The sequence below is a fragment of the Stenella coeruleoalba genome, assembly GCF_951394435.1.
Source record: "Stenella coeruleoalba genome assembly, chromosome: 15".
Taxonomy (NCBI): Eukaryota; Metazoa; Chordata; class Mammalia; order Artiodactyla; family Delphinidae; genus Stenella; species Stenella coeruleoalba.
The window spans coordinates 79,909,854-79,934,424 of record NC_137161.1 but is presented as its reverse complement, the minus strand read 5'-3'; the positions used below and the strand labels follow the sequence as shown (position 1 = coordinate 79,934,424).

Here is a 24,571-nt window from a genome sequence, read left to right as displayed (position 1 = left end):
GTTTACTCTTGCAAGATTTCAGTCTAGAGGGTCATCTCCTCCTCCTCTAAGAGCTTCCTAACATGGTTTTGCCACGAATCCAAAGTTGGGGATCGAAATGCAGCAGAACCCAGCTATTCCCCGGAATCCCCACAATTGCCTCCTGAGAGTGGAAACTGCAACCCCGGCTAGAGAGTCCCTTCTGTCAGGGAGCAAGTCTCTCTGTCCTTATGGGAGTTCAAAACCCAAGTATTTAACAGAGGGCAGAGAACTACGCCTTTTTCTTGGACGCCTTATAGCTTCATTCAGTCACAAAGTTCAAAATCAAAACTGTATTCTGGCCTCAGGTGTCCTTTGTTTTACTGGCAATCAGAACGATACCATCCACATACTGGAACAGGGCTCCCTCGTTTAGTTGAAGGGCCTTCAAATATTTCGCCAGGATTTCTACAAACATCATGGGGGAATTTTTAAGTCCCTGAGGACCTCCTGTCCAGCAATACTGTTGTTTTACCCTTGTATCTAGATCTTCCCATTAAAAGCAAACCATTCTTGGGGGTCAAATCTCAAGGGTATGCAAAACAAACCCCCAAACCTCCTTCAAATCCAGTTCAGTAAACCAACAAAAATCTCTGGTGAGCAGTAGTGACGAGAGTGTACGGATTAGGGACTATTGGATGAGTATCTTCCACAATTCGATTAATTGCGTTTAAGTAATGCACAAACCAATATTCATCTCTACCTGGTTCTAGACTGGTAAAACTGGAGTATAAGGTGACTCGCAGGGACGCGTTAAATCATATTCGAGGAAGGCTGTTAGCAGGGGATGAATTCCATGCTTTGCCTGCTCCTTCACTGGGTACTGCATGAAGTTTGGAATTTTTGCCCCAGGGCTGAGCCTCAGCTGTACGGGTGGAGCTGTCTTTGCTTTTCCCAGCCTCCCATCTGCCCATACCTCTGGACTCACCTTTTGCAGTACCTCTTCCAGAATGGCTGCCGGCTGTTCCCTTTGAGGTCGGAGCACTAGAGCCTGCGATGTACAAGCCTGCTCTGGTGGAACTGTGGTGTCCACTCCTCCAGGTGCAAAGGTAACCTTGGCATTAACTTCAGTTAGTAAATCTCATCCCGGAAGGGGACTGGGCCATTCAGGCTTGTCCAGAAAGCTATGCTTCAGATGGGCCCTCCTCCACCTGAGAGTCTAGCAGCTGGAGAAAAGGCTTTTTCAAGGTTTCTCCGGACACCCCAGTTGCTAACATAAGACACAGAACAAAATTTAGTAAGTTTTGTATTTTAAACCGAGTAAGTGGCCCCCTGCCATAATCACCCAGGGCTCCATATGGGAGATACTGAGACAGTCGGGATTTAAAGGAGCCTCTGGGCCCTGTCTTTCGTGGTCACTGTCCTTGTCAGTTAACTCTGGCATCTGATGTGCCACCTGTTTACCTTCTTCAAGAGTCTTACTGAGGATGTCCCTGCTGTTTGCAATATGCACATTGGCGGGATCCCACTATCAGATGTCCTGCTACCTCTGGCCGGGTCCCTCGGGGGGGGGTCCTCCATTTGGTCCAGCTCTTCCCTCTGCTAAGGCAGCCGCCAGCAGAGCGGTCCGCTGTTTCATTCTCCAGTGTTCCCTTTTCTCCTGAGCCTGCTCCCTGCCATTACAAACTTTAAAGGCAATTTCAACAAGTTGAGACAAAGACATCCCTAAAGTCCCTCCCACCTTTGCAGTTTCTTCTGTATGCTGGGAGCACTCTGATCAATGAGTCACATTAACCATCCTTAGATTCTCTGGAGCCTCACGGTCTCTATCTGTATATTGCCTATAAGCTTTAAAGACCCTTTCTAGAAATTCTGAAGGATCCTCATTCAGTTTCTGTCTTACCTCTTGTACTTCACTGAGGCTTCACTGTCTCGGCGCCCTTCTTCGTAAGCCTGCAGGAATGCAGTCTCCATGATGCTTAAGTTTTAGCCCATCTCCAGCATTCACAGTCTAGCTAGGATCCACTGCTGGTACAGCTCCGCTTGCAGCAGCCCATAGGGGGCTGCCAGGGGATTCTGTATGAAGCCCATCTCCCTCCTCAGCACCACTTAACATTCTTCTGAAGTGAGGAGGGTATTGATTCAATGTTGAACACCTCTCCAAGTTAGGCTGTGGGTTGCAAAAAAATACCGATGAGGGCTTCCCAGGTGGTGCAGTGGTTGAGGGTCTGCCTGCCGATGCAGGGGACACGGATTCGTGCCCCGGTCCGGGAAGATCCCACATGCCGCGGAGCAGCTGGGGCCGTGAGCCATGGCCGCTGAGCCTGCGCGTCCGAAGCCTGTGCTCCGCAAAGGGAGAGGCCACAGCAGTGACAGCCCCGCGTACCAAAAAATAAAAACAACAACAACAACAAAGAAAGAAGAGTCTCCATTCTCTTTGGGTCATCTCCGGAAGGTGGCATACTGCCCTTCCAAGGAAATAAATCCGAAGTTGCAAACGGGGGATGGACCCTGATCCACCCCCTCAGCTGCCCAGTCTCAGTGTCCACACCCCACCGGGGACTTACCTGAATGGATACTGCCCTGCCTGAGAATGGGTAGCTCCCTGGCCAAATCCAGTGCCCTGCAGGGTATGAGCGGGGACACCATGCCTACTTCTCCATCCTCAGAGACTGGGAGGGCGCCCTCCACCCCAAGCCGGAGGCTGTGGCTCAGGCAGCAGCAGCGAAGGAGCAGGGGCGCCATCATATGGGGGCGGGGGAAGAGCAGCCGGGCTGCCCAGCTGAGCCCACAGCAAGTCCGCCTCCTCCTAATCAAGCAAACCGGGTTTCTTTGCCTTCCCTTCCTGTTGGGCCTTCATCTTCTCTGCACGTGCTTTATTCTGACACAATAACGTAAAAGACTGTACATAAGGTACTTCATCCCATTTTTCTTCCCATTTACAAAATGAGTCTAGTTGCAAACTTGTACTGTAACCTAAGGATCCATTTTTAGGCCATTATGCTCCAGAGTCTAAAGGATATCGTGGAACAAACAAACCAGACCAAAAACAAGACCGAACCCAGCGCCCCGGGCCTCCAACCCAGGTATGGAGCACCTGAGCAGCTGGAACCTGTTCTATTTTCTACCAAAATCCTGCCAGGTGGGCCTCCACCCTCCGCCCCCTCCCCAACCCCCCGTCCGGACGGGAATGCCAAACAACCTAGGCACAGGTGTGTTACTCACCCAAAGGACGTCTTCCAAACCCAAAACCGTTTCCTTGCTGCAAAACAAAACTAGGCGCCGAAGGCCCACAGCGTCTCACTGAGGAACCCGGGGCACAGTCCCCAGAACAGAAGGACGAGGCAGCTGCTTGGACTCAAAATACCAGCAAGGGGCCGACCAGCCACGGGCGAAAGGTCCGTCTGGACTCACCCCCGGCTGGCTCACCATCTTTGTCCCCAAGCATTTTGCGTGACGTGCAGCAGGCCAAATCGCTGAGACGCCGAGGTTTGCAGCAGAGAGGGTTTAGTTCACAAGGCAGCCATGCGGGGAGACAGAAGAGAAAGGCTCAGACCTGCCTCCCGGAAGGCAAGATGCTCGGGGTATATTATGGGATGACCAGTAAAGCAGCAGGGTGGTCCGAGGCGTGGGGAGCGTGGGGATAGGTGATTGGGAAAAGGCGTGGCCATCGTCATCCTGAGCAGGTGTGGCTCAGCTACAGGCCTCTGCACCTTCAAAACTGGAGGGTGGGAATTCCCTGGCGGACCAGCTTCCACTGCAGGGGCACAGGTTCCATCCCTGGTCGGAGAACTAAGATCCTGCAAGCGGCGTGGCGTGGCCAAAGGAAAAAACAAGAGGCGCTTAGCACGATCTGAGGGTGGCTCTCTGACGTCAAGAGGCCACCCATGTGGAGGGTCAGTGGTCCTATCCAGTCTTAACCAGCTCAGCTCAAACTAGACACAGCTGACTCCAAGCTCCTGGAAGACAACTCGGGGAATCATCTTATTGTGGAGGCTCCGTGCTGCTTGGAGGACTGCAAGTCTTAAGTGACCTTGATTAGTGAAGGCAGGTGAAATGGGCTTGACTGATAATTACCCAGTTTTACCACCACCCCCCCATCTTTACATCATTCCTCCATCTCGAGGGAAGAGGGGGCGATGACTGAATGTAATTCCTGCCGATAAGAGGCATAGGGCTAACACAGCACTGTATTCAATGAATCAACTATACTCCAATTAAAAAAAACAAAAGCATAGGGCTAACCAAAGCTTCAGGAATGCCACTGTTTAGTGCTCACTTGAAAACATTCTCTTGTTGCCAGTTTCAAGTTGATCCCAAGAAACAGATACCACCTACGTGCCAGCAGTCATAGGCCCAAGGTTCATCACTGAAACGGCGGACAAATATGTACCCTGAGGGGACACACACTGTTAAAATGCAGGCTTTTTTTTAGGGATTTTATCTAGGACAAGGTCAAGCCAGGGATCAGCATCTTACCTTTGTACATATTGGAGAGTCCCAATCATTATCAGTTTGGCTGAAACACTTAAATATGGAAGGAACACAGGTTGGGGAAAAATAAGTATGTTTTGTGTCCTCACCTAATATAACCTTGACAGGGGTAGACTACAGTCTTTCTTTTTACATCTGAGGTCCCAAGGACCAAATTTCACCTTAGACAAGGAAAAACACGACAGGAAATTCTGTTGAGTAGCCTAATCTGATATGTTACAGTGAAGTTAGGGACAGTCAAAAAATTAATGACAGGTACTTACTTCCCTGGTGGTCCAGTGGTTAAGACTTCATGCTTCCCATGCAGGGGGCTCAATTTCAATCCCTGGTTGGGAAACTAAGATCCCACATGCCTCGTGGTGTGGCCAAAATAATTTTTAAAAAAATTAATGACAGGCAGGGTCAAGGGGTCAGCATGATCAAATACAGAAAAAGGTTTTGGATGAAATATCCAACAGCTAGAGAGAGTACCTGCTTTTGCCCAAGTATGAGAAGTCCTAATCATTGAATTGTCCTTGCAAGCCTTAATTTCTTTCTTCTGGCTTCTTTCTGTAAAGCCGCTTAAGATCTGTTAGGGGTTCACTTGCCCACTGGGAGACGTCAGGGTACGGGGTCTGGAGCCAGCCAAGGCTTGGACGATCTCGGTCGACAGTTCTCCTCTGCAGTATGGTTTCCATTTCCCATCACGTTCCACACAAGGTCCAGTCTAAGGAGAATGAAGCTGGTCTTCCGGATGTTTACTCTTGCAAGATTTCAGTCTAGAGTGTCATCTCCTCCTCCTCTAAGAGCTTCCTAACATGGTTTTGCCACGAATCCAAAGCTGGGGATCGAAATGCAGCAGAACCCAGCTATTCCCCGGAATCCCCACAGTTGCCTCCTGATAGTGGAAACTGCAACCCCAGCTAGAGCTTCCCTTCTGTCAGGGAGCAAGTCTCTCTGTCCTTATGGGAGTTCAAAACCCAAGTATTTAACAGAGGGCAGAGAACTACGCCTTTTTCTTGGACGCCTTATAGCTTCATTCAGTCACAAAGTTCAAAATCAAAACTGTATTCTGGCCTCAGGTGTCCTTTGTTTTACTGGCAATCAGAACGATACCATCCACACACTGGAACAGGGCTCCCTCGTTTAGTTGAAGGGCCTTCAAATATTTCACCAGGATTTCTACAAACATCATGGGGGAATTTTTCAGTCCCTGAGGACTTCCTGTCCAGCAATACTGTTGTTTTACCCTTGTATCTAGATCTTCCCATTAAAAGCAAACCATTCTTGGGGGTCAAATCTCAAGGGTATGCAAAACAAACCCCCAAACCTCCTTCAAATCCAGTTCAGCAAACCAACAAAAATCTCTGGTGAGCAGTAGGGAGGAGAGTGTATGGAATAGGGACTATTGGATGAGTATCTTCCACAATTCAATTAATTGCTTTAAGTAATGCACAAACCAATATTCATCTCTACCTGGTTCTAGACTGGTAAAACTGTAGTATAATGTGACTCGCAGGGACGCATTAAATCATATTCGAGGAAGGCTGTTAGCAGGGGATGAATTCCATGCTTTGCCTGCTCCTTCACTGGGTACTGCATGAAGTTTGGAATTTTTGCCTCAGGGCAGAGCCTCAGCTGTATGGATGGAGCTGTCTTTGCTTTTCCCAGCCTCCCATCTGCCCATACCTCTGGACTCACCTTCTGCAGTACCTCTTCCAGAATGGCTGCCGGCTGTTCCCTTTGAGGTCGGAGCACTAGAGCCTGCGATGTACAAGCTGCTCTGGTGGAACTGTGGTGTCCACTCCTCCAGGTGCAAAGGTAACCTTGGCATTAACTTTAGTTAGTAAATCACATCCCGGAAGGGGACTGGAGCATTCAGGCTTGTCCAGAAAGCTATGTTTCAGATGGGGGCTCCTCCACCTGAGAGTCTAGCAGCTGGAGAAAAGGCTTTTTCAAGGTTTCTCCGGACACCCCAATTGCTAACATAGGACTCAGAAGAAAATTTAGTAAGTCTTGTATTTTAAACCGAGTAAGTGGCCCCCTGCCATAATCACCCAGGGCTCCATATGGGAGATACTGAGACAGTCGGGATTTAAAGGAGCCTCTGGGCCCTGTCTTTCGTGGTCACTGTCTTTGTCAGTTAACTCTGGCATCTGATGTGCCAGCTGTTTACCTTCTTCAAGAGTCTTACTGGGCTTCCCTGGTGTCGCAGTGGTTGAGAGTCCGCCTGCCGATGCAGGGGACACGGGTTCGTGCCCCGGTCCGGGAAGATCCCACATGCCGCGGAGCGGCTGGGCCCGTGAGCCATGGCCGCTGAGCCTGCGCGTCCAGAGCCTGTGCTCCGCAACGGAGAGGCCACAGCAGTAAGAGGCCCACGTACCTCAAAAAAAAAAAAAAAAATACCGATGAAAAAATATTTTCCATTATCTCTGGGTCATCTCTGGAAGGTGGCACACTGCCCTTTCAAGGAAATAAATCCGAAGTTGCCAAGGGGGGATGGACCCAGATCCACCCCCTCAGCTGCCCAGTCTCACTGGCCACACCCCACCAGGGACTTACCTGAATGGATACTGCCCTGCCTGCGAATGGGTAGCTCCCTGGCCAAATCCAGTGCCCTGGAGGATATGAGTGTGTAGACCATGCCCACTTCTCCATCCTCAGAGACTGGGAGGGCACCCTCCCCCCCAAGCCGGAGGCTGTGGCTCAGGCAGCAGCAGCGAAGGAGCAGGGGCGCCATCATATGGGGGCGGGGGAAGAGCAGTCGGGGTGCCCAGCTGAGCCCACAGCAAGTCCGCCTCCTCCTAATCAAGCAAACCGGGTTTCTTTGCCTTCCCTTCCTGTTGGGCCTTCATCTTCTCTGCACGTGCTTTATTCTGACACAATAACGTAAAAGACTGTACATAAGGTACTTCATCCCATTTTTCTTCCCATTTTCAAAATGAGTCTAGTTGCAAACTTGTACTGTAACCTAAGGATCCATTTTTAGGCCATTATGCTCCAGAGTCTAAAGGATATCGTGGAACAAACAAACCAGACCAAAAACAAGACCGAACCCAGCTCCCCGGGCCTCCAACCCAGGTATGGAGCACCTGAGCAGCTGGAACCTTTTCTATTTTCTACCAAAATCCTGCCAGGTGGGCCTCCACCCTCCGCCCCCTCCCCACCCCCCCGTCCGGACGGGAATGCCAAACAACCTAGGCACAGGTGTGTTACTCACCCAAAGGACGTCTTCCAAACCCAAAACCGTTTCTTTGCTGCGAAATAAAACTAGGCGCCGGAGGCCCACAGCGTCTCACTGAGGAACCCGGGGCACAGTCCCCAGAACAGAAGGACGAGGCAGCTGCTTGGACTCAAAATACCAGCAAGGGGCCGACCAGCCACGGGCGAAAGGTCCGTCTGGACTCACCCCCGGCCGGCTCACCATCTTTGTCCCCGAACCTTCTGCGTGACGTGCAGCAGGCCAAATCGCTGAGACGCCGAGGTTTGCAGCAGAGAGGGTTTAGTTCACAAGGCAGCCATGCGGGGAGACAGAAGAGAAAGGCTCAGACCTGCCTCCCGGAAGGCAAGATGCTCGGGGTATATTATGGGATGACCAATAAAGCAGCAGGGTGGTCCGAGGCGTGGGGAGCGTGGGGATAGGTGATTGGGAAAAGGCGTGGCCATCGTCATCCTGAGCAGGTGTGGCTCAGCTACAGGCCTCTGCACCTTCAAAACTGGAGGGTGGGAATTCCCTGGCGGACCAGCGGTTAGGACTCTGCACTGCCACTGCAGGGGGCACGGGTTCCATCCCTGGTCGGAGAACTAAGATCCTGCAAGCGGCGTGGCGTGGCCAAAGGAAAAAACAAGAGGCGCTTAGCACGATCTGAGGGTGGCTCTCTGACGTCAAGAGGCCACCCATGTGGAGGGTCAGTGGTCCTACCCAGTCTTAACCAGCTCAGCTCAAACTAGACACAGCTGACTCCAAGCTCCTGGAAGACAACTCGGGGAAACATCTTATTGTGGAGGCTCCGTGCTGCTTGGAGGACTGCAAGTCTTAAGTGACCTTGATTAGTGAAGGCAGGTGAAATGGGTTTGACCAATAATCACCCAGCAAGGAAGTGTTAGAGCCGCCAGATGAACCCAGGCAGTATGACTGCAGAGTCCATCCTGCCGGTCCCAGCCCCACAGGGCTGTGCCGCTTCAGGGAGAGGCATGCGGAGCCCAAACCTGGCAGGGAGGGTGCCGGGCATAAGGCCGTTCCTTTAGTGAGACCCCTGTGTGTTGTGTGTGTGTGTTCGCATAATGTGTGTCATAATATCTAATAGTTTTAAATACAGTCGCTCCTCATGGCCCACCGGTTCTATTTCTGTGAATTGGCCTACTCACTCAGTGTTATTCGTAACCCCAAAATCGATACTCCTGGTGCTTTTGCTGCCGTTTGCATGCGCAAAGTAGCAACATTTTGAGTTGCCCGATGCACGTGTTCCCGGCTGAGGCCAAACAAGGCGACACTCGGCCTTCTTGTTTTAGCTCAAACCTACTTCATCGCAGGCCTTTCTTTGCATTTTTCTGCTTTTTCTTGATGATTTTGCCATTTAAACAAAATGGCCCCCAGGCACCGTGCCGAAGCTCCAGCTAGTGTTTCTAAGCACAAGGAGGCTGGGGTGTGTCTTAGAGCACCTTCGCTCAGGCCTGAGTCATGATGCTCTGAGTTCAACACTAGTGAATCAGTAATGTATACTAATGAAAGTGTCTTGAAACAAAAAACACACACAAAACAAGGCTGTATGTTGATTGGTGGATGTGGCCCGAGGCTCACAGAAACCTCACCCTGTGTTTCCCCAGGCAGGAATGGTTGGTTCAGTGTCTGCTAATGCAGTGTCTGCGGCCACTTTATGGAATCTAACTACCATGAATGAGAGCTAACTGTGTGTGTGTTTGGAGAATGAGTGGACGTGGGTGTGCAGCCTTGCAGTGACAGGGACAGATGTTCCCTAAAGCAAGGAATTGTACTTTAGAGCCACAGTCCCTGGGGCTATCAATCCTTTATCTCACCCAACCAGGCAGCTGGACTGACCAGTCCCAGGGGAATGTGGCATCACGGGGGGTCGCACAGGAACCCAGCACTCCCCTCCTCTCCTGAGGTCTTATACTACCCTCGTAGAGTCACTCTCCCACTTTCTAAAAGGCATTTTTTCGTGTCCTCCCTCCCCAGGCCTCTCCCTTTCCCCGCCCCCTTGCGGTAACTGTTTCACAGAAGCACTTCATCCCGGGTCTCCTGGCCCCTTCCCGGCAGCGATCAGCCCGGTGCTTCCCATTGAGAAGCAACAGAACAGGAGCCCTTGTCCCCGTGCCCTCCTGTCACTGTCACCCCACTTACCTCCTCCCCTTCTCGGCTAAACTCCCCCAAGGTTCTCTGCGTTTGCTTCCACCTCTTCGCTCTCATCCTGCGAGCTTTCCTCCCCGTGACCCCACTGAAATCCCTCTAGTTTTGCCCAGTCCAGCCCCTCGGTGGCATCCTATTCAGTTTCCCACTCTCCTGTTAGCATTCCTGCCGGCACTGCCTCCTGGCTCTCTTTCCGCCTTTCCCTTGCTTGCTTCGCTGCCGCTCAGACTCTGAATATTGGGGTGACCCAGAGCACAGTCTTCTATTGTCAGTACTCAGGCCCCAGGAGATCATTTCTAATAGGTGGCTTTAAACACTAGCTTCACTGATGTCGTCTGAGGTTCTGGCTTCAACTTCCTTTTAGAGCCCAGACTCGTGTCCACCCACCCACCCGATGTCTCCCCTTGGATATCTAATGAGCGCCATGAGCTCAGCATAAGAAAACCTTGATTTCACCTCCTAAGCACGTTCCTCCTCTATCTTCCCACCTTGGTGAGTTGCACCACTTTCCACCCAGTTGCTTGGGCCCCTAACCTAGGAGTCAGGGTCATCGCTGCTTCCTGTTTTGCTCCCGGCTTCCCCACGTCCATCCATCTCGCTGGGCCTGCTCACTCTCATGGTCTCTGCCTTGTTCACCCGAGTCCACACCACCAGCGTCTCCAGCTTGGATGGATGCTGTAGCCTCTTTCTACTTTACTCCCTCTTTGGGGGAAACCAACTCCCCCCAAAACCAAGTTCTTCTGCCGAGTCTATGATTAAGCTCTCTACCCAAAACTTTATACCCTTTCTGTCCTGCTCCTGTCCCCCTCAAGACTGAGGAGAATCAAAGAAAAGGGGGGGGGTTGAAGTCAATCAGGACCCTACGGGGCCCTCCTGGATACAAAAGCCTTTCCGTGTCTCCTGGTTCTTGTTTGTAGAAAAAGGCTTTAGTCTCCTAGACTTTCCCTGAGTTTCAAAGAGCAGATTCAAGCAGTTACTAATTAGGGAAGTGAGGGAACACAGAAACACAGGAAAGAGCAGGCCCCAAAAGTCCTAAAGAAAACAGCAGGGTCCGAGCGGGAATTGAAAGTCGTAACCAGTCACATAGGCTCTACGTAAATAATAAAACACCTCAAGCATTACTTTTGCTCTCTCTTAGAAAGAAATTAAGGGATCAAAAGACCAGGATTTACTAGTTTGCTTTGCAGGAACAGACAGGTTGATCACCAGTGACACATGGGGTCACAAGACGTATGAGGGCCAGGAGGTTGCAGCTAAGGTCTTATCAGGAAGCTGAAATCACAAAGACCCTCTTTACCTTTTTTTTTTTTTTCACCTTTAAAAACCTTGCGCCCCAGCCAGCCAGCAAGATGGATCTGAGACAAGCCTAGGTCTCTCATCTGCTAGGTTGGCACCTCCTGGACTAATTAACCTTTCTCTGCTCCAAACTCTGACATTTCTGTTTGTTTGGGCCTCACTGCGTGTCGGGCACAACAACTTGAATTTGACAACACGCCACTCCCCAACTTTGTTCTCCACAAAGCAGCCAGGGTGATCTTTTAAAAAAGCAGAAACCAGGAACTTCCCTGGCAGTCTAGTGGTTAAGACTTCCAATGCAGGGGACACGGGTTCGATCCCTGGTCGGGGAACTAAGATCCCACATGCCTTGTGGCATGGCCAAAAAAGAAAAAAAAAAAAGCAAACCAGATCTTGCCATCCCTCTGACTTAAGTCCGCAAGGGCTTCCCTCACACTTACAATAGGAGCTGAAGGCCTTCAATCCAGCCCCTGCCTGCTTCCCTCTCGTGCCGGATCCCCTCCCTCCCTCTTGCTCCCGATGGCCCCACCCCGGGAAGCAGTTCCTGCCTCAGGAACACTGGCTCTGCCTCTTCCTCCCCCGTGGGGCTCAGCTTTCCACCCACCCTGTTTCATTTTTTCCACAGCCCCATCACTCGTTCCCCCGCCCGGGCCCCGTCATACTAGCAGCCCGCACAGCCCCAGACTCAGCTGAGCTCGTGACAGTGAGGACCTGCTAGTCCCGCTCCTTGCTGACCCTTAGCGCCAGCACAGTGCTTGGGACGCAATAGGGGCTCAATAAATGTCACTGAGCAAATCTCAGTGACTGAGAGCAAGCCGGTAAGTCGTTCACACCTGAAAAACTGCTCCTACGGCAGGAAGGACCTAGGAGTAGACACAGTTAGTCACCTTCTCTGCCTTGATGCCCGCAGTGCAGCAGCAGGGGAGGAGCCTACCTAAAAAATCCAGACCCCAGGGACCTCCCTGGTGGTCCAGTGGTAAGACTCCTGTGCTCCCAATGCAGGGGGCTGGGGTTAGGTCCCTGGATGGGGAAGTACATCCCACATGCCACAACTAAAGATCCCACGTGCTGCAACGAAGATCCTGTATGGTGCAACTCAAGACCCGGGGCAGCCAAATAAATAAATATTTTTTTAAAATCCAGACCCCAGACACACCCCCGAGACTGATTCATTACAGTTCAGGCCCTAATTAGGCATTTTAAGCAGGTACCTCAGGGGATCCCACTATGGCTCCCCTCCCCCTCCATACCTTGTGAAACACTGGTTTGGAGCATACAAAGTACCATCACTATTTTGAATTCTCTGTTTTCAACATTTATCTTTTGGGGAAAAAAATAAATTGTGTTAGAGGAGTGACGTTCTATTGACTTTAGGAAATAGGAATGTAGCTAAACCTGGTTTCCAGGCTGCGTGGAAGCAGAGCTGTGTGGGAACCATTTCTTGTGGCATCATCACTGGAAATAGGTATGTTTTCTTCTCCTCCCCTTTTGGAAGTTTATGTTTACTGTTTGGCATACTTGACTAAAGTGAGCTACAATAACTATATATTAACCTAGTTCAGTAAGGAGAACACTCTTAGAAATTAACCTGGGGCGAGTCCTCAGGCAGTTTTCTTATTCCCTAGAATGTAGTAAACGTTTATTGAGCAGAACTAAGGGCTAAATGCAAAGGGTTCCTAAGTGCACTTTGCTAGGCAACACAGTCCTCACCTTCAAGGCGTTCCAGACCCGGTCAGGGACACAGACGAGAGAAGATCAGTGGCGTGTTGCACAGGGTGCTGCGTGGGCATGGGACCCAGGACTTCTGGACAAGGGGAGGGTAGCTCAGTAACGCAGACCTGGGATGACGACGGCCTGAGTTAGAATACAGACCAGGTGGCACAGTGGTTAAGAATCCGCCTGCCAATGCAGGGGACGTGAGTTCGAGCCCTGGTCCGGGATGATCCCACATGCTGCGGAGCAACTAAGCCCGTGTGCCACACCTACTGAGCCTGCGCTCTAGAGCCTGTGAGCCACAACTACTGAGCCCACGTGCCACAACTACTGAAGCCCGTGCGCATAGAGCCCGTGCTCCGCAGCAAGAGAAGCCACTGCAATGAGAAGCCCGCACACCGCAATGAAGAATAGCCCCCGCTGGCTGCAACTAGAGAAAGCCCGCGCTCAGCAACGGAGACCCAACATAGCCAAAAATAAGTAAATAAATTTATTATTTTTTTAAAAAAGAATAGGGCTTCCCTGGTGGCGCAGTGGTTGAGCGTCCGCCTGCTGATGCAGGGGACACGGGTTCGTGCCCCAGTCCGGGAAGATCCCACATGCCGCCGAGCAGCTGGGCCCGTGAGCCATGGCCGCTGAGCCTGCGCGTCCGGAGCCTGTGCTCCACAATGGGAGAGGCCACAACAGTGAGAGGCCCACGTACCGCAAAAAAAAAAAAAAAAAAAAAAAAAAAGAATAGAGACGGGGATGGGGGGGATGGGGGGAGGAAGAAGTGTGTGGAGCAGGGGTTGCAGGGGCAGGAGGGGGACACAGGGGTGGGAGAGGGTATTTCAGAGACACGTAGGTGGGAGAATTCACAGGACTTGATGGGGAGGAGGGGAGTCAGGAATGACACCAGATCTACAGAGTCACCAGTTGGGCGGATGGTGGAACTGCCCTGGGACAGGTGACCAGGAGGTGGGGCAGGTGTGTGAGGGAAAGATGAGGAATTCAGCTGAGGGCCTGGTGAAGCTGGCGGGCCTTGGGGCACGCCCTGCCAGGCTGGGAAGAGACTGGGGTTGTAGGTGATGATCTGGGAGCCCTCAGGCAAAACGGGAGTGGGTGAGACCACTCAGACAGAAATGTGGAGAGAGGAACCCAGACAGGACCCTGAGAAACGGCCGCATCTAGTGGACAGATGGCAGAGGAGAGGCCTGCACCGGGGAATGGCCGGTGGCCTCACCAGAGAAGGAAGGAGTGTCTCCAGATGGAAGGAGGGGGACCCGGTGACAGACAGGGCAGTGGCCCAGACATCTGGACCTAGCAGCACAAAGGGCAGCAGACTGCAGATGGCTGAGGAGGAAACAAAGGAAGTGATGACAGCTCTCTGAGAAGTGGGGAGAGGTGTCAGTAGGAGAAGCCGAAAGGAGGCTGAGAGGGAGAAAAATAGGTGTCAGAGTCAGGAGAGTGATGGGGGACTGAGTGAGGAAGAAGCGTCAGAAAGTGGGATATTTGAATTTAAGCGTTTATGCTGGGAATTCCCCGGCGGTCCAGTGATCAGGACTCAGAGTTTTCACTGCCAGGGACTGGGTTCGATCCCTGGTCGGGGGAGTTCACAGAAGGTGATGATAATAAGGGCTAGGCCATAGGAGCGGATGGCCAAGGGGACAGAACTGCCGTGTCAGGGGACTGGATACATTGTCCATACCAGGTGTGAGGCCATCCTAGGGGAGAGAGGAAAACAGCAAGGACCATGGCAGTCACTAAACGAGGGGGCACGCGTGGATGAGGCAACTAGAAGGTGGCTGACCCCTGGGATATGCCTCCCAGAGTTGGTCTTTTTCAAATGTGGGGCAGCCGAGGCCTCGGGAGAGGAAGCGACTCGCCGAGAATGACAGCACAAACTGGAGCCCAGACATCCCGGCTGCGTGGCTGGTACCGTGGACCTGTACCTGAACCTCCTCGCCTCTGTGTAGCCCCAACTCAACTGCCTGGGCACCTGAGGGGGGCCTGCAACTACTGTATTGTGATCATTAAATCTCTCTCCTTTCAACACAGTCACCACCCTTAATCTTCCAGAGTGGGGAAAGCCATTTTCTGGGTTTGGTTAGGAAACGAGCTCTGAAAAGCCCTGGTAACTGTGACTTACCTTCTGCTTCTGCCCAGACATGCTGTGCTCGGGGGTGGGGGCGTGGCTAACTGGCTTAGAAGGTTTCTAAAGGATGTGCAGTCAGGGTTCAAGGGTGAGAACGAAAGCGAATGACTCTGCTGCTGAAAGAATGTTCATCTGTGAGGCAACCACTGATGTTTACAAAGTGTCTTCCTCCTGTTTTCCATCCACTTTTCCAGCTGCTTGAGGCGTGGAAGCCACACTATATGCTTTCTGAGGACTTTGCTCCCTGAAATCCCGTGATCTCTTTCCTGCAGCCATGGGAGCGGGCGGTAATCAGACCCTGGGCTTTTCCTCCGCCCTTTATTAGGGCAGTAACCAGGGGGAAACTGGCTTAGTCTGCTCTTAAGTGTCCTCCTGGATTAAAAGGTATCATCCTGGCTCTCAGCACTGGCCCCTAAAATGCGTCTTGCAGTATAAATGGGTTTGCCCTGGCATCTGCTAACGTTTACTCTTCCAATTGTCAGAAAAGTTGGACTGGTTGACACGAGCGGAATTTTTCTCTTTTTTCTTCCGTTTGGATAAATGTGTCACGGTCCAATGTTGTGACAGATGGAAAAATCCTATGTAGGGCACGCAGGAAGTACTCTGAGGGCCCGTGTGGCACGGTGGGTTGATAGGAACCCATCTCTTCTCTTAGTGAATTATTCACGTGTACTTCCCTAAAAGACCGTTCCTGTTTGAAGGTCTCGGTTGTAAAACCGGAGAGTTCACCATTCCCGGGGAGAGGTTCCCTGCAGTCTCGGACGGAAGGAGCCAGAGGCACCGCAGAAACACTTTCTCCTCCAGTGCTCTGCCCACTGAGAACAGCTCTCGGCGCGCCAAGCATGCTGCACCCGGGTTAGGACCCGGCAGGTCTCGCTGGGACTTTGGGTGAGGGTGCAGTCTGGGCGACCAGCTCCGGGGCGCGCTCTGCCTGGTGCCACCGTCCGCCCGGCAAACTCGGGCGTGGCCACCCACATCTCCCCGAACAGAGCCTCCCTTACACCCTTTCTCCCCACGCCCCCCGACGCTCCCCACCCCCCGCACACCCTGCAGTCTGATAACGGGATCCCACCCCACCACCGGGTCAGTGACCGGTCCCGGACGTTCTCCGGGGCTCACCCTGGAACCCCGTGCTCCCACTCGGCGCTCAGACCCCCACACCTCGGGCCAAGCAGGGCTCACCCTGACCTGGACTTGCTGGCCAGACCCAGGGGGCAGAGAAAGCGCAGCCTCCCCGTTCTGTCGCCAGGGCCCAGGGCGCTCGTGCGGCCGGCAGGGCGGGAGAGCGAGGGATGCCCAGGCTTCCGGCTCTTCTCGCCGCCGCGCGCGGATCCCTGCTCACTGCTACCCGCGGCGCGCCCAGGGAGCAGGAGACGTGAGCAACCTTTCGCGGGTTTTTGGTGCTCCGGCAGGAGCAGCATCCACGCAGCTGGGACCCCCGGGGCCCCCCCGGAGGGGCCTCGAGCCCCGCCCCCGCCGGCCCGCAGTGTCACGTGGCCCACAGCGCCCCCGCGGGCCGGTCACGTGACGGCGGCGCACCGTTGCCCGGGCAGCGGCTGCGGCGGGCCGGCGGGGGGCGGGGCAGCTGGCGGGGGCGGGGCCGGGGGACCCCGAGGGACGGGCGGAAGGAGGGTGGGGGCCGCGCTCGGCGCCCCGGCCGGGCCACAGGGCCACTGGGCCACACGGCCACACGGCCACGCCAGCGCCGCCTGCCGCGAGCCCGAGCCGGAGCCGGGCCGGGCGGGCAGAGCAGCTCGGTGAGTGCTCGCCGCGGGGGGTCTGGCGGGGGACTGGAATTGCACCAGGAGACTCGACGGGGGAGGGGACCGGCTTCCTCCTGGGCAGGCGTGGGACGCGCGACGTCTGCGGGGTTGGGAGGCGGCCAGGTGACCCCAACCCCGCGGGCTCCCCGGGCAGGGTGCGGCGCCGAGAGGACTCAGGTCGCGGGTGCGGGCAGAATGCGGGTCCTGCGGCTGCTGGGGCTTCCTGAGGGGAAGGGACAGGGATGCAGGCGGACTCCTCTAGGAGACCCAGGGGAGCAGGAGGGGCTGGGCCCCCGCCCTGCACGGGTGTGACAAAAAGAGAGTCAGAAACAGGCGTTTCTGCGTGGCACTCGCCATTGCTCGTGCCCCAGATGTTTAAAGGAAGTTCAGACAGGCAAACCCCAAAACCTACCGCCCGGAAATGTTTCCAACAGCCCTGCCAAGGAGAATAGCTAATCTTTAGAGAGAGCATCACTGTTATGCTCAAGACCTCTTTTCTCTGACTGCCCCTTATATGAAAACAAAACCAAAAACCCACAAGGTTCAGCCAGGAGAGCATCCTTTGGAGCCTCTGCCATCTGACAGAAACGCAGGGCTCCATCTTGACCCACCCGACCCCCTGCCTGAGCCCAGCCCCGGAGTGTGAGGACCAGACTCTGCCCCTGGAGTTGGGGAGGCGGGGGGGAGGAGGCCTGGCCCAGGGTAGGACGCTGGGGCTGGAAGGGTGCGGATGGATCTGAATCCAGTCTGGGCTGCTCCCTCTGCAGGAAGTGGCTTTTCTGTCTTCAGGACCCACAGGCCTGCCTCAGGACCCAGGCTCCAAGCAGACAGGCAGCCCTTCCTTCCCAATCCCTGCCACTCGAAGGACATCTGCAGGGCTGAGGCCGGCTTGCCTATTGCCCAGAGGCCACCATGGCCCAGAGGCCACCGTCAGACCTCACTGCCCATGAAGCTCTCCACTTTCCAATTTGAGCTCAGCTCTCATTCATTGATGGTCCCTGTGCTTCCCTCTTCTTCACCCCATACATCCCTTTGGAGGCCACCAGGCCCTCCTGCCCCTCCCAGTCGGCCAAGCGTTTGAGCACACAGGCCAGACTGAGCCTGCATTGTTCCCTCACCAGCTCCGTCCAAGCCCCTGCATCTGGGCACCTCCAGAGCAAGTCCAGCACAGTCATACTTTCCAGGCTCCACATACTCCCTGCATCCTGCCTTCCACCCCCGTTTCCCTGACCCCCTCTGCAGCTAGCTTTTCTGCCCTGCCTCGCAGAAGCTCCCATGTGGGCAGCGTCTTGTCTTCGAGGGAGGGTCCCACTTTGCCAATGCTACCTTCACTACCTATGTCCTTGTCCCTGTCCTGGCTCCCTAGCAGGGCCCCTCTCCCGGGTCAAGAGTAGAGGCAGCCAGCCCCTCCTGCACTCCCTCAGCCCTCACACCCCCTCCACTAAAGCAGCATTTAACTCACTGGATGAGAATCCCCCTGCCCTTATCTCACTCCCCCACGGGACATCCTCACCTTTCATCTTTGATCCTTAAGTACCAAATGCAGTCTTACCTTCGGGCTCAGGAAGCATTTATTGGATGCAGGATGGAGAGACGGATCCTCTGAGGGGGCAAAGCTTGTGCCTTTCACCCCACCACACACTGGACAGTGTCTTCATCATACCTGTGGGCTCACTTCTGATACGTAGGGGGAGAAAAAAAGAAAAAAGTGTATTTCCAAATGACGCCATTCTCAGTTATTTGAAGCCAGCCAATGGATTGGTTAGTGAACAACATTTCTCTGAATCCTCCCCAAGGGAAGGGACATTCCTGTGATTGAAGTGCTTGCAAGCAGTGCTGCTGGCTGCAGATGTGGACGGGGTGACCAAGGTTCCCAAGTCGGCCCTCCTGTAAATGACCTAGTAATTGGCATCCCAGGCAGAAATAGAAGAGCACAGAACTGTTTCCCGGGGCCCTATTGGCTGGTAAAAGCCGAGCCTCCGCAGCCTGGTGGAAGACAAAGAGGAAGGCACCCCAAAAGAGAGAGGCCTTCCCCGCCCCTAGGACCTTCCCAGAGAATCCTTTTAGGGATTGGCGTGGACAGATCAAGTGTGGGGCATTTCCTCAGCCGCTGACCCTGGTGAACACCCCCTACTCCGCCCACCCACCCCCAGCCAGGCTCCCTGGAACCTGGGAACACTGCTCTGTTTTGTGCTAACCTTAAGAAGGCTTTTCACGGGGCCTATGCGGGCTTGAAGGTACAAGTTAATATCTGATGCCAAGTGAGCTGTGAGGTGCCTGTGCCCTGGAAGCCTGCCCTGCAGATTAATTCGAGCTGATCCCGCGGGCTGCTGCACGGGCCGGCCCCTTGGGCCACGCAAGACCGCCAATCCCCTATTTGGATTAGTGGAGATTTGGGTTTAAATTCGCAAATCTCGACAGATCAGCCCTTCTGATCTTCATCGTGTGTTATTGTCAAACCAGATGTCTACTGGGATACTCGAGGGGTCTCCAGCCTCCATTTCTCGGAACAAAAACAGAAAAACCCCACAAAAAACCATGCTCACGTCAATTGGCCAATTCAGTTTTTCATTTTGCTGAAGGTTTCCATTGCAGCCTGGATGTGGCCTTAGTTATACAAACCAGGTATTTTCAGGGCAAACTGTGCTGATTAAAATCTAAGTTGGATTTGAGAACTTAGCGGCTGCTTGGAAATGTTGATTTCATGGTTGGCACCTGGCCATTGGAAAGCAGTTTTGGTTCCACTCTCTTGTCTAAGAGCCCTGTAGGGTGGGGATGTCCCTAGGTGAAGATAAGCAGGTTGGAAAGGTCAGGTGTCACGCTCACATGGCAGGGTCAAATCCAGAAGTTTAGGTCCTAAAAGCTTCCTAACTACTACAGCTCCCTACTCCCTGAAGATAGGTGCCCCTCTGAGGAGCCTTTAGGTGCTTTTGGTCAACCTTGGAATTCCATTCACCCAAGAGCCACACTCAGCTGGAGCCTTTCTGAGCTCGGGGTGGGAGGCCAGATTCCTGCTTTGTGGAGGAACACTGGATGCTGCGATGGTTCCTGGAGATGCACTCCTGCCCCTCCTTTCCTGCAGGTGGTCCCCACGTTCCTGTGTGAGGACTGCCTCAGAGGCCAGGGCCCCATACTCGTGCACCTCTGGATCCCATGGCCCTGGCACAGGGTGTATACAGTGGGCCCCCAGGGAAAGTTAAAGGGACTTGGATTCTGGCTTTTCCAGGCCCCGGGAACCCTCTGGGATGCCTGAGTGTGTCTCTGCCGCCCCCAGGCTGGCTCCCACCATGAGCACCGAGCTCAACGTACCTGTGGACCCCTCCACTCCCGCCTGCTCGGAGCCCGGCCACAAGGGCATGGATTACCGGGACTGGGTCCGCCGCAGCTACCTGGAACTGGTCACCTCCAACCACCACTCTGTGCAGGCCCTCTCCTGGAGGAAGCTCTACCTGAGCAGGGCCAAGCTGAAGGCCTCCAGCCGGACGTCCGCCCTCCTCTCGGGCTTTGCCATGGTGAGTGGAAACACGTGGTGGGAAACACAGCCTGTGAAGTGGGCTTTTGCTAATTGAAATCCTGTGGTGCTTCAGGGAGCAAAGCACTCCCTCCGGGCCCTGCTGACAGCCAGGATGGACCAGTAGTAAGTCTCTGCCCAGGTCCCACCTCCTCCAAGGGGACTGCTCTGGCAACTGGAGGGGTGGCCTGGGGCATCCAGGGGAGTCCCCAAGCCCCAGAGCCCTCAGAAAGCCCACTCTCACGTTCACATACAGTATCTACTTGGCAAGGAAGTTAGTGGGGTAATTAAAATAGCTTCAGGGTACAAGGTTTCCCAGGGAAAAGTCCCAACATCTGCACATCTCAGGCACCACCCAAGAGTTTGGGAATTTGAGCAGAAACTGTGGCATGGGTTGCGTTTGCTCAGTTTAGCCCAGCTGGGGACACAGATGCTCCCTGAATGTGGTCTCTGGGGTGACAAAGCAGAGCCTCTGGCCTGACACCCGGCTGCCCGGCTGTGCTTTCCTTCTGAGTCATCCCCCAGGACAAGAGTCTGTCTGGGGAAAAACCGTGGGCCCTGAAAAAGGGCCACATCCCCTGTTGACTTCAAAGCCTGCAGACCTTCATCCCTTCAGGGGATTGTCCCAGAGAGGGGGGAATGTCAGGATTCCGGATTCCCAGCGAGAACTGCGGCCGCCCCTCCTTTTTCTTTCTCTGTTGTCTGCTCAGAGGTCTATTGGGCTGGAAGCCATTTTTTTTTAATGTAAAAACAATTGTTTTTCCATATCCCAAAGCCTCAGCTGTCAAATGGATACGCAGAAAATAAAAAAGCTGTCCGAGCGAGCCAGTGCGGCCACTCCCATGACAAGGGCCTGCCCGTCATCGGCACTGGTCACCCGTGGAAAAATGAGACCTCCTGTAGTCAGGGCGTGACCTCAGGCAGGGCAGGGCAGAGGTCACCACGTCTAGAGGGCAGTCAGTTTGGGTTGAGGTCTGTAGTTCAAAGCAAAGGCTTATTTACGTCCTGCATTTTATTGCTTAAAACGTAATTACAAAAGTGTACAATCATATGGGACATAACTTTGGCTCAAAATGATTTCCTCCCATCACATTAAAAGAAGAACATTTTCTCAAGCTTAACTTTAAGAAATAGCAAGAGAAGTTTAGACGTCACCATTAAAATTAGATCTTGTTTTCTACCCTCCCAGTTGGGTATAATGCATAGTAATACTATGCATGCACTGCATTGAATTTTTCTGGCCTATATGTATTATTATATATTTTTTAACTTTGGAAAACTAACTGAGAAGTACTGCATGATGTAATGAAGTAGGACGGTTTCCTTTCTGTGCGGGGCCTGGGTCTCGGAAATCACTTCCCGTCTGCAGCTGTCCCTTGAGACCCTGGTCTTCCAAACATTTGGACTTCCAAATTTAGGGAAGAGTCTGCTCACCCGAGTTTGAAGGCTACAAAACCCCTCATTAAAATTTGCAAACAAGCCCTGTGAATAAAGCTGTAAAGCAAAGAGTGAATTCTGGAGTAGTTTGAGACTTAATGGCAGCCTTCAGGGGTGTGAAGTGGCCTTAGAATGAGGACAGTGACCGTTGAATAATAATAATAATTCATTATTATTCATTCAATAATAATGAATTATTATAATAATTCATTTCTTCAGCATTTATGGAGTATCTCCTCTGTAGCAAGTGCTTCCTTAAGCCGTTGGGGATACATTTCAGAAGCCACAGACCCCAATAAATCAGATAATTATTCAGACTGCAGAGCAGCCCAGGAGAAAGAAGTGGTGAATACAGATCGTCAGCTAGTATCAGCATGTCCACTGTGGAAACCATAGCTGAATAAGGGCAGGGACATGGGAAAATGACCAGGCCGTTCTGTAGGTAGAGTTCCCTCTCCATATTATGTATTCCCTAATTAGAATTGCAGAGCTGCTCCTTCTTCCAGCAAGTGCTTATGCCTGACCTTAAGCTTATTTCTTCATGTTTATCCTGCCCCTAACACAGAGAACCAGTGATCCAGGACTCCTTCATAAAAATCTTTGCATAAATACACTGAAAAATGGCCTTTGGCCTTTTCTCCTCTTGAGGTGGAACAAAACTGCTTTCCTCATAGGCCTTTTAATCATCTTTGTTTCTCACCTCTGCACCCTCTGAAGTTTACAACATCCTTTTTTGTTGGGCCATATCCTTTGTGGTCACAAGAGCCTACCCAGGCTAAAAGGGCACTGAGAAAGGACCACACCTCCTCTCAGTAGTGTGGCTGCTGTCTCTTTGGAGCAATAATCACTGCTGAGTTTCTGTTCAGCTGTGGTCCACTAGGACTGGCATATCTTCTTTTTACCTACCAAATGTTCCATCTTCACTGAAGACGGAGTGAGAGGATGAGGTCCTCACTCTAAGAGGCAGTACTTGCTAGAAGTTATGAAATCTTTCTTGTAAATTTTTTAAAACAGGGATGGCTCTGGGAGTTCCCTGGCGGTCCAATGGTCAGTGGTTGGGACTTGGCGCTTTCGCTGCTGTGGCCCCGGGGTTCCCACGGGATTGCCCCGTGACTCCTGAGCTGGGCTGGTGGCAGGTTGGGGAACTAAGATCCCCGAGACGTGCAGCACGGCCCAAAGCAAAACAACAACAAAAAAGGGATGGCTCAGCTCTAGGAGACAAACAGTGTGAGTGGAAAAGCCTTCTGGCTTCTCTCTGCCTCCCTGTCCCCCCTTCCTTGACGGGTGTGGTTTCTTACCTTTGGGTGCCTGGAAGAAGGCCCTTGGTGAGCCTGGACTAAACCCTCTACTGGGGTTGGTCCACAGAGCTGGGGTGGGATGTGGGCTGCAGTGGAGTGGACTGGGTGTGACCTGGGGAAGCGTGGCAGGAGCCTGGCGCCCAGTCTGGACTTTGAAAGCCCCTTAGGGCTCGTGGTGAGCATATCCCAGCCTAAATAGACACTCACTGCTACAGAGATAAGCAGGGGCTTCTGATCCTTCTGTGAGCCTTTTATTCCCTTTCATTTAAAAGTCGTTTTTATTTTTTCAAAGTTAGCACATGCGCAGTTTAAAATTAAGTACTGCAAAGGGCTTGTGACAAACCCTGGCAGCCCCTCCGCCTCCACGTCTCTAATGATGTTTGGGAATTGCTGTCTCTTGACTTACCCTTTTTACATATTTCCTGTTGGCCTCCTGCTCCCGTCGATTCAGCTCAGTTGTCCCAGCCCAGCCCCTTCCCAGCTTCCCCTCCTCACTGTTGCTGTCATTTATATGACCATTCCCGGCCTTTGGAGAGGTGGCTGCTGGCTCCCGCTTTTGGCCTCAGCTGAGAGGCACCCTGTGGCTTGTGTGAGGCCGTCCAGTGTGCGGCTCTGAGCCTAGGGACCGTCAGGAGCCTCCATCATTACTTCTTTTTACCTCTTGAAAGGTCAGGTTTGTTTTTTTGAGAAACATCAGTTGTTTTGCAGCTAAGCTCCACTGCAGCCCGGCTCTGATATCAACAGCAAAGTCGCATGTTCCCAGGGAAGCGTGGCCTCTGCCCTGGGCCAGAGCCCGGCACCCCAATATACCTACGTTCTTGGCATCCAGGGTGCGATCACCGCCCTGCCCAGTGCTTCTCTGGCCTCTTCTGTACTTTTTAGATGTTCCCTGAATGAGATCTTCTTTAGCTAATCAGCAAAAAAAAAAAAAAAAGTAAAGTTCAAAATATTTGATCAGCGAGGAGGGCGCCCTCTGCTCTGTGGGCGCCCCGACCCAGCGCCCCCTCTGCCTTGCAGGTGGCCATGGTGGAGGTGCAGCTGGAGACTCAGTACCAATACCCGCGGCCGCTGCTCATCGCCTTCAGCGCGTGCACCACGGTGCTGGTGGCCGTGCACCTGTTCGCGCTGCTCATCAGCACGTGCATCCTGCCCAACGTGGAGGCCGTGAGCAACATCCACAACCTCAACTCCATCAGCGAGTCTCCGCACGAGCGCATGCACCCCTACATCGAGCTGGCCTGGGGCTTCTCCACCGTGCTGGGCATCCTGCTCTTCCTGGCCGAGGTGGTACTGCTCTGCTGGATCAAGTTCCTGCCCGTGGACGCGCGCCACCAGCCCGGCCCTCCACCTGGCCCCGGGGGCCACACGGGCTGGCAGGCCGCCCTGGTGTCCACCATCATCATGGTGCCCGTGGGCCTCATCTTCGTGGTCTTCACCATCCACTTCTACCGCTCGCTGGTGCGCCACAAAACCGAGCGGCACAATCGCGAGATCGAGGAGCTGCACAAGCTCAAAGTGCAGCTGGATGGGCACGAGCGCAGCCTGCAGGTGGTGTGAGCGTGCGCGCTCCTGGGCGGGGCCGGTGCCGTGTGTCCGCGGCCGCATCCGCGTCAGCTCAGC

General features: G+C 53.3%; 1 protein-coding gene and 1 long non-coding RNA gene across 3 annotated transcripts; one reads left to right on the top strand and one right to left on the bottom strand.

Annotated features, from left to right (window-relative positions):
* Window positions 1-1,419: 1,419 nt before the first annotated feature.
* On the bottom strand, window positions 1,420-7,028 carry LOC307197621. The gene is made up of 4 exons (XR_013831468.1): window positions 4,716-7,028; window positions 4,438-4,485; window positions 3,184-4,352; window positions 1,420-2,839 (listed from the first exon to the last, which is right to left on the bottom strand). It is a non-coding gene; the product is annotated as an uncharacterized lncRNA (long non-coding RNA).
* A 9,538-nt stretch (window positions 7,029-16,566) lies between these two features.
* Window positions 16,567-24,538, top strand: ORAI2 (ORAI calcium release-activated calcium modulator 2). 2 transcript variants are annotated; one of them, XM_079944118.1, is made up of 3 exons: window positions 16,567-16,699; window positions 19,980-20,217; window positions 23,969-24,538. In XM_079944118.1, the coding sequence occupies exons 2-3, from the start codon at window positions 19,993-19,995 to the stop codon at window positions 24,506-24,508; spliced, it is 765 nt and encodes a 254-aa protein (XP_079800244.1). In that variant the 5' UTR covers window positions 16,567-16,699; window positions 19,980-19,992; the 3' UTR covers window positions 24,509-24,538. The 2 variants fall into 2 exon arrangements, with proteins under 2 accessions (XP_079800244.1, XP_079800245.1); XM_079944119.1 differs by lacking the exon at window positions 16,567-16,699 and having other exon boundaries at window positions 19,511-20,221; window positions 23,910-24,538.
* Window positions 24,539-24,571: the final 33 nt, after the last annotated feature.

Excerpts from the sequence above, each read along its gene's own strand:
- ORAI2 (XM_079944119.1), top strand. The coding sequence starts at position 19,951 with ATGCCTGAGTGTGTCTCTGCCGCCCCCAGGCTGGCTCCCACCATGAGC. Across the intron at positions 20,222-23,909 it reads CTCGGGCTTTGCCATGGTGA|CGAGGAGGGCGCCCTCTGCT; the intron begins GTGGAAACACGT and ends ATATTTGATCAG.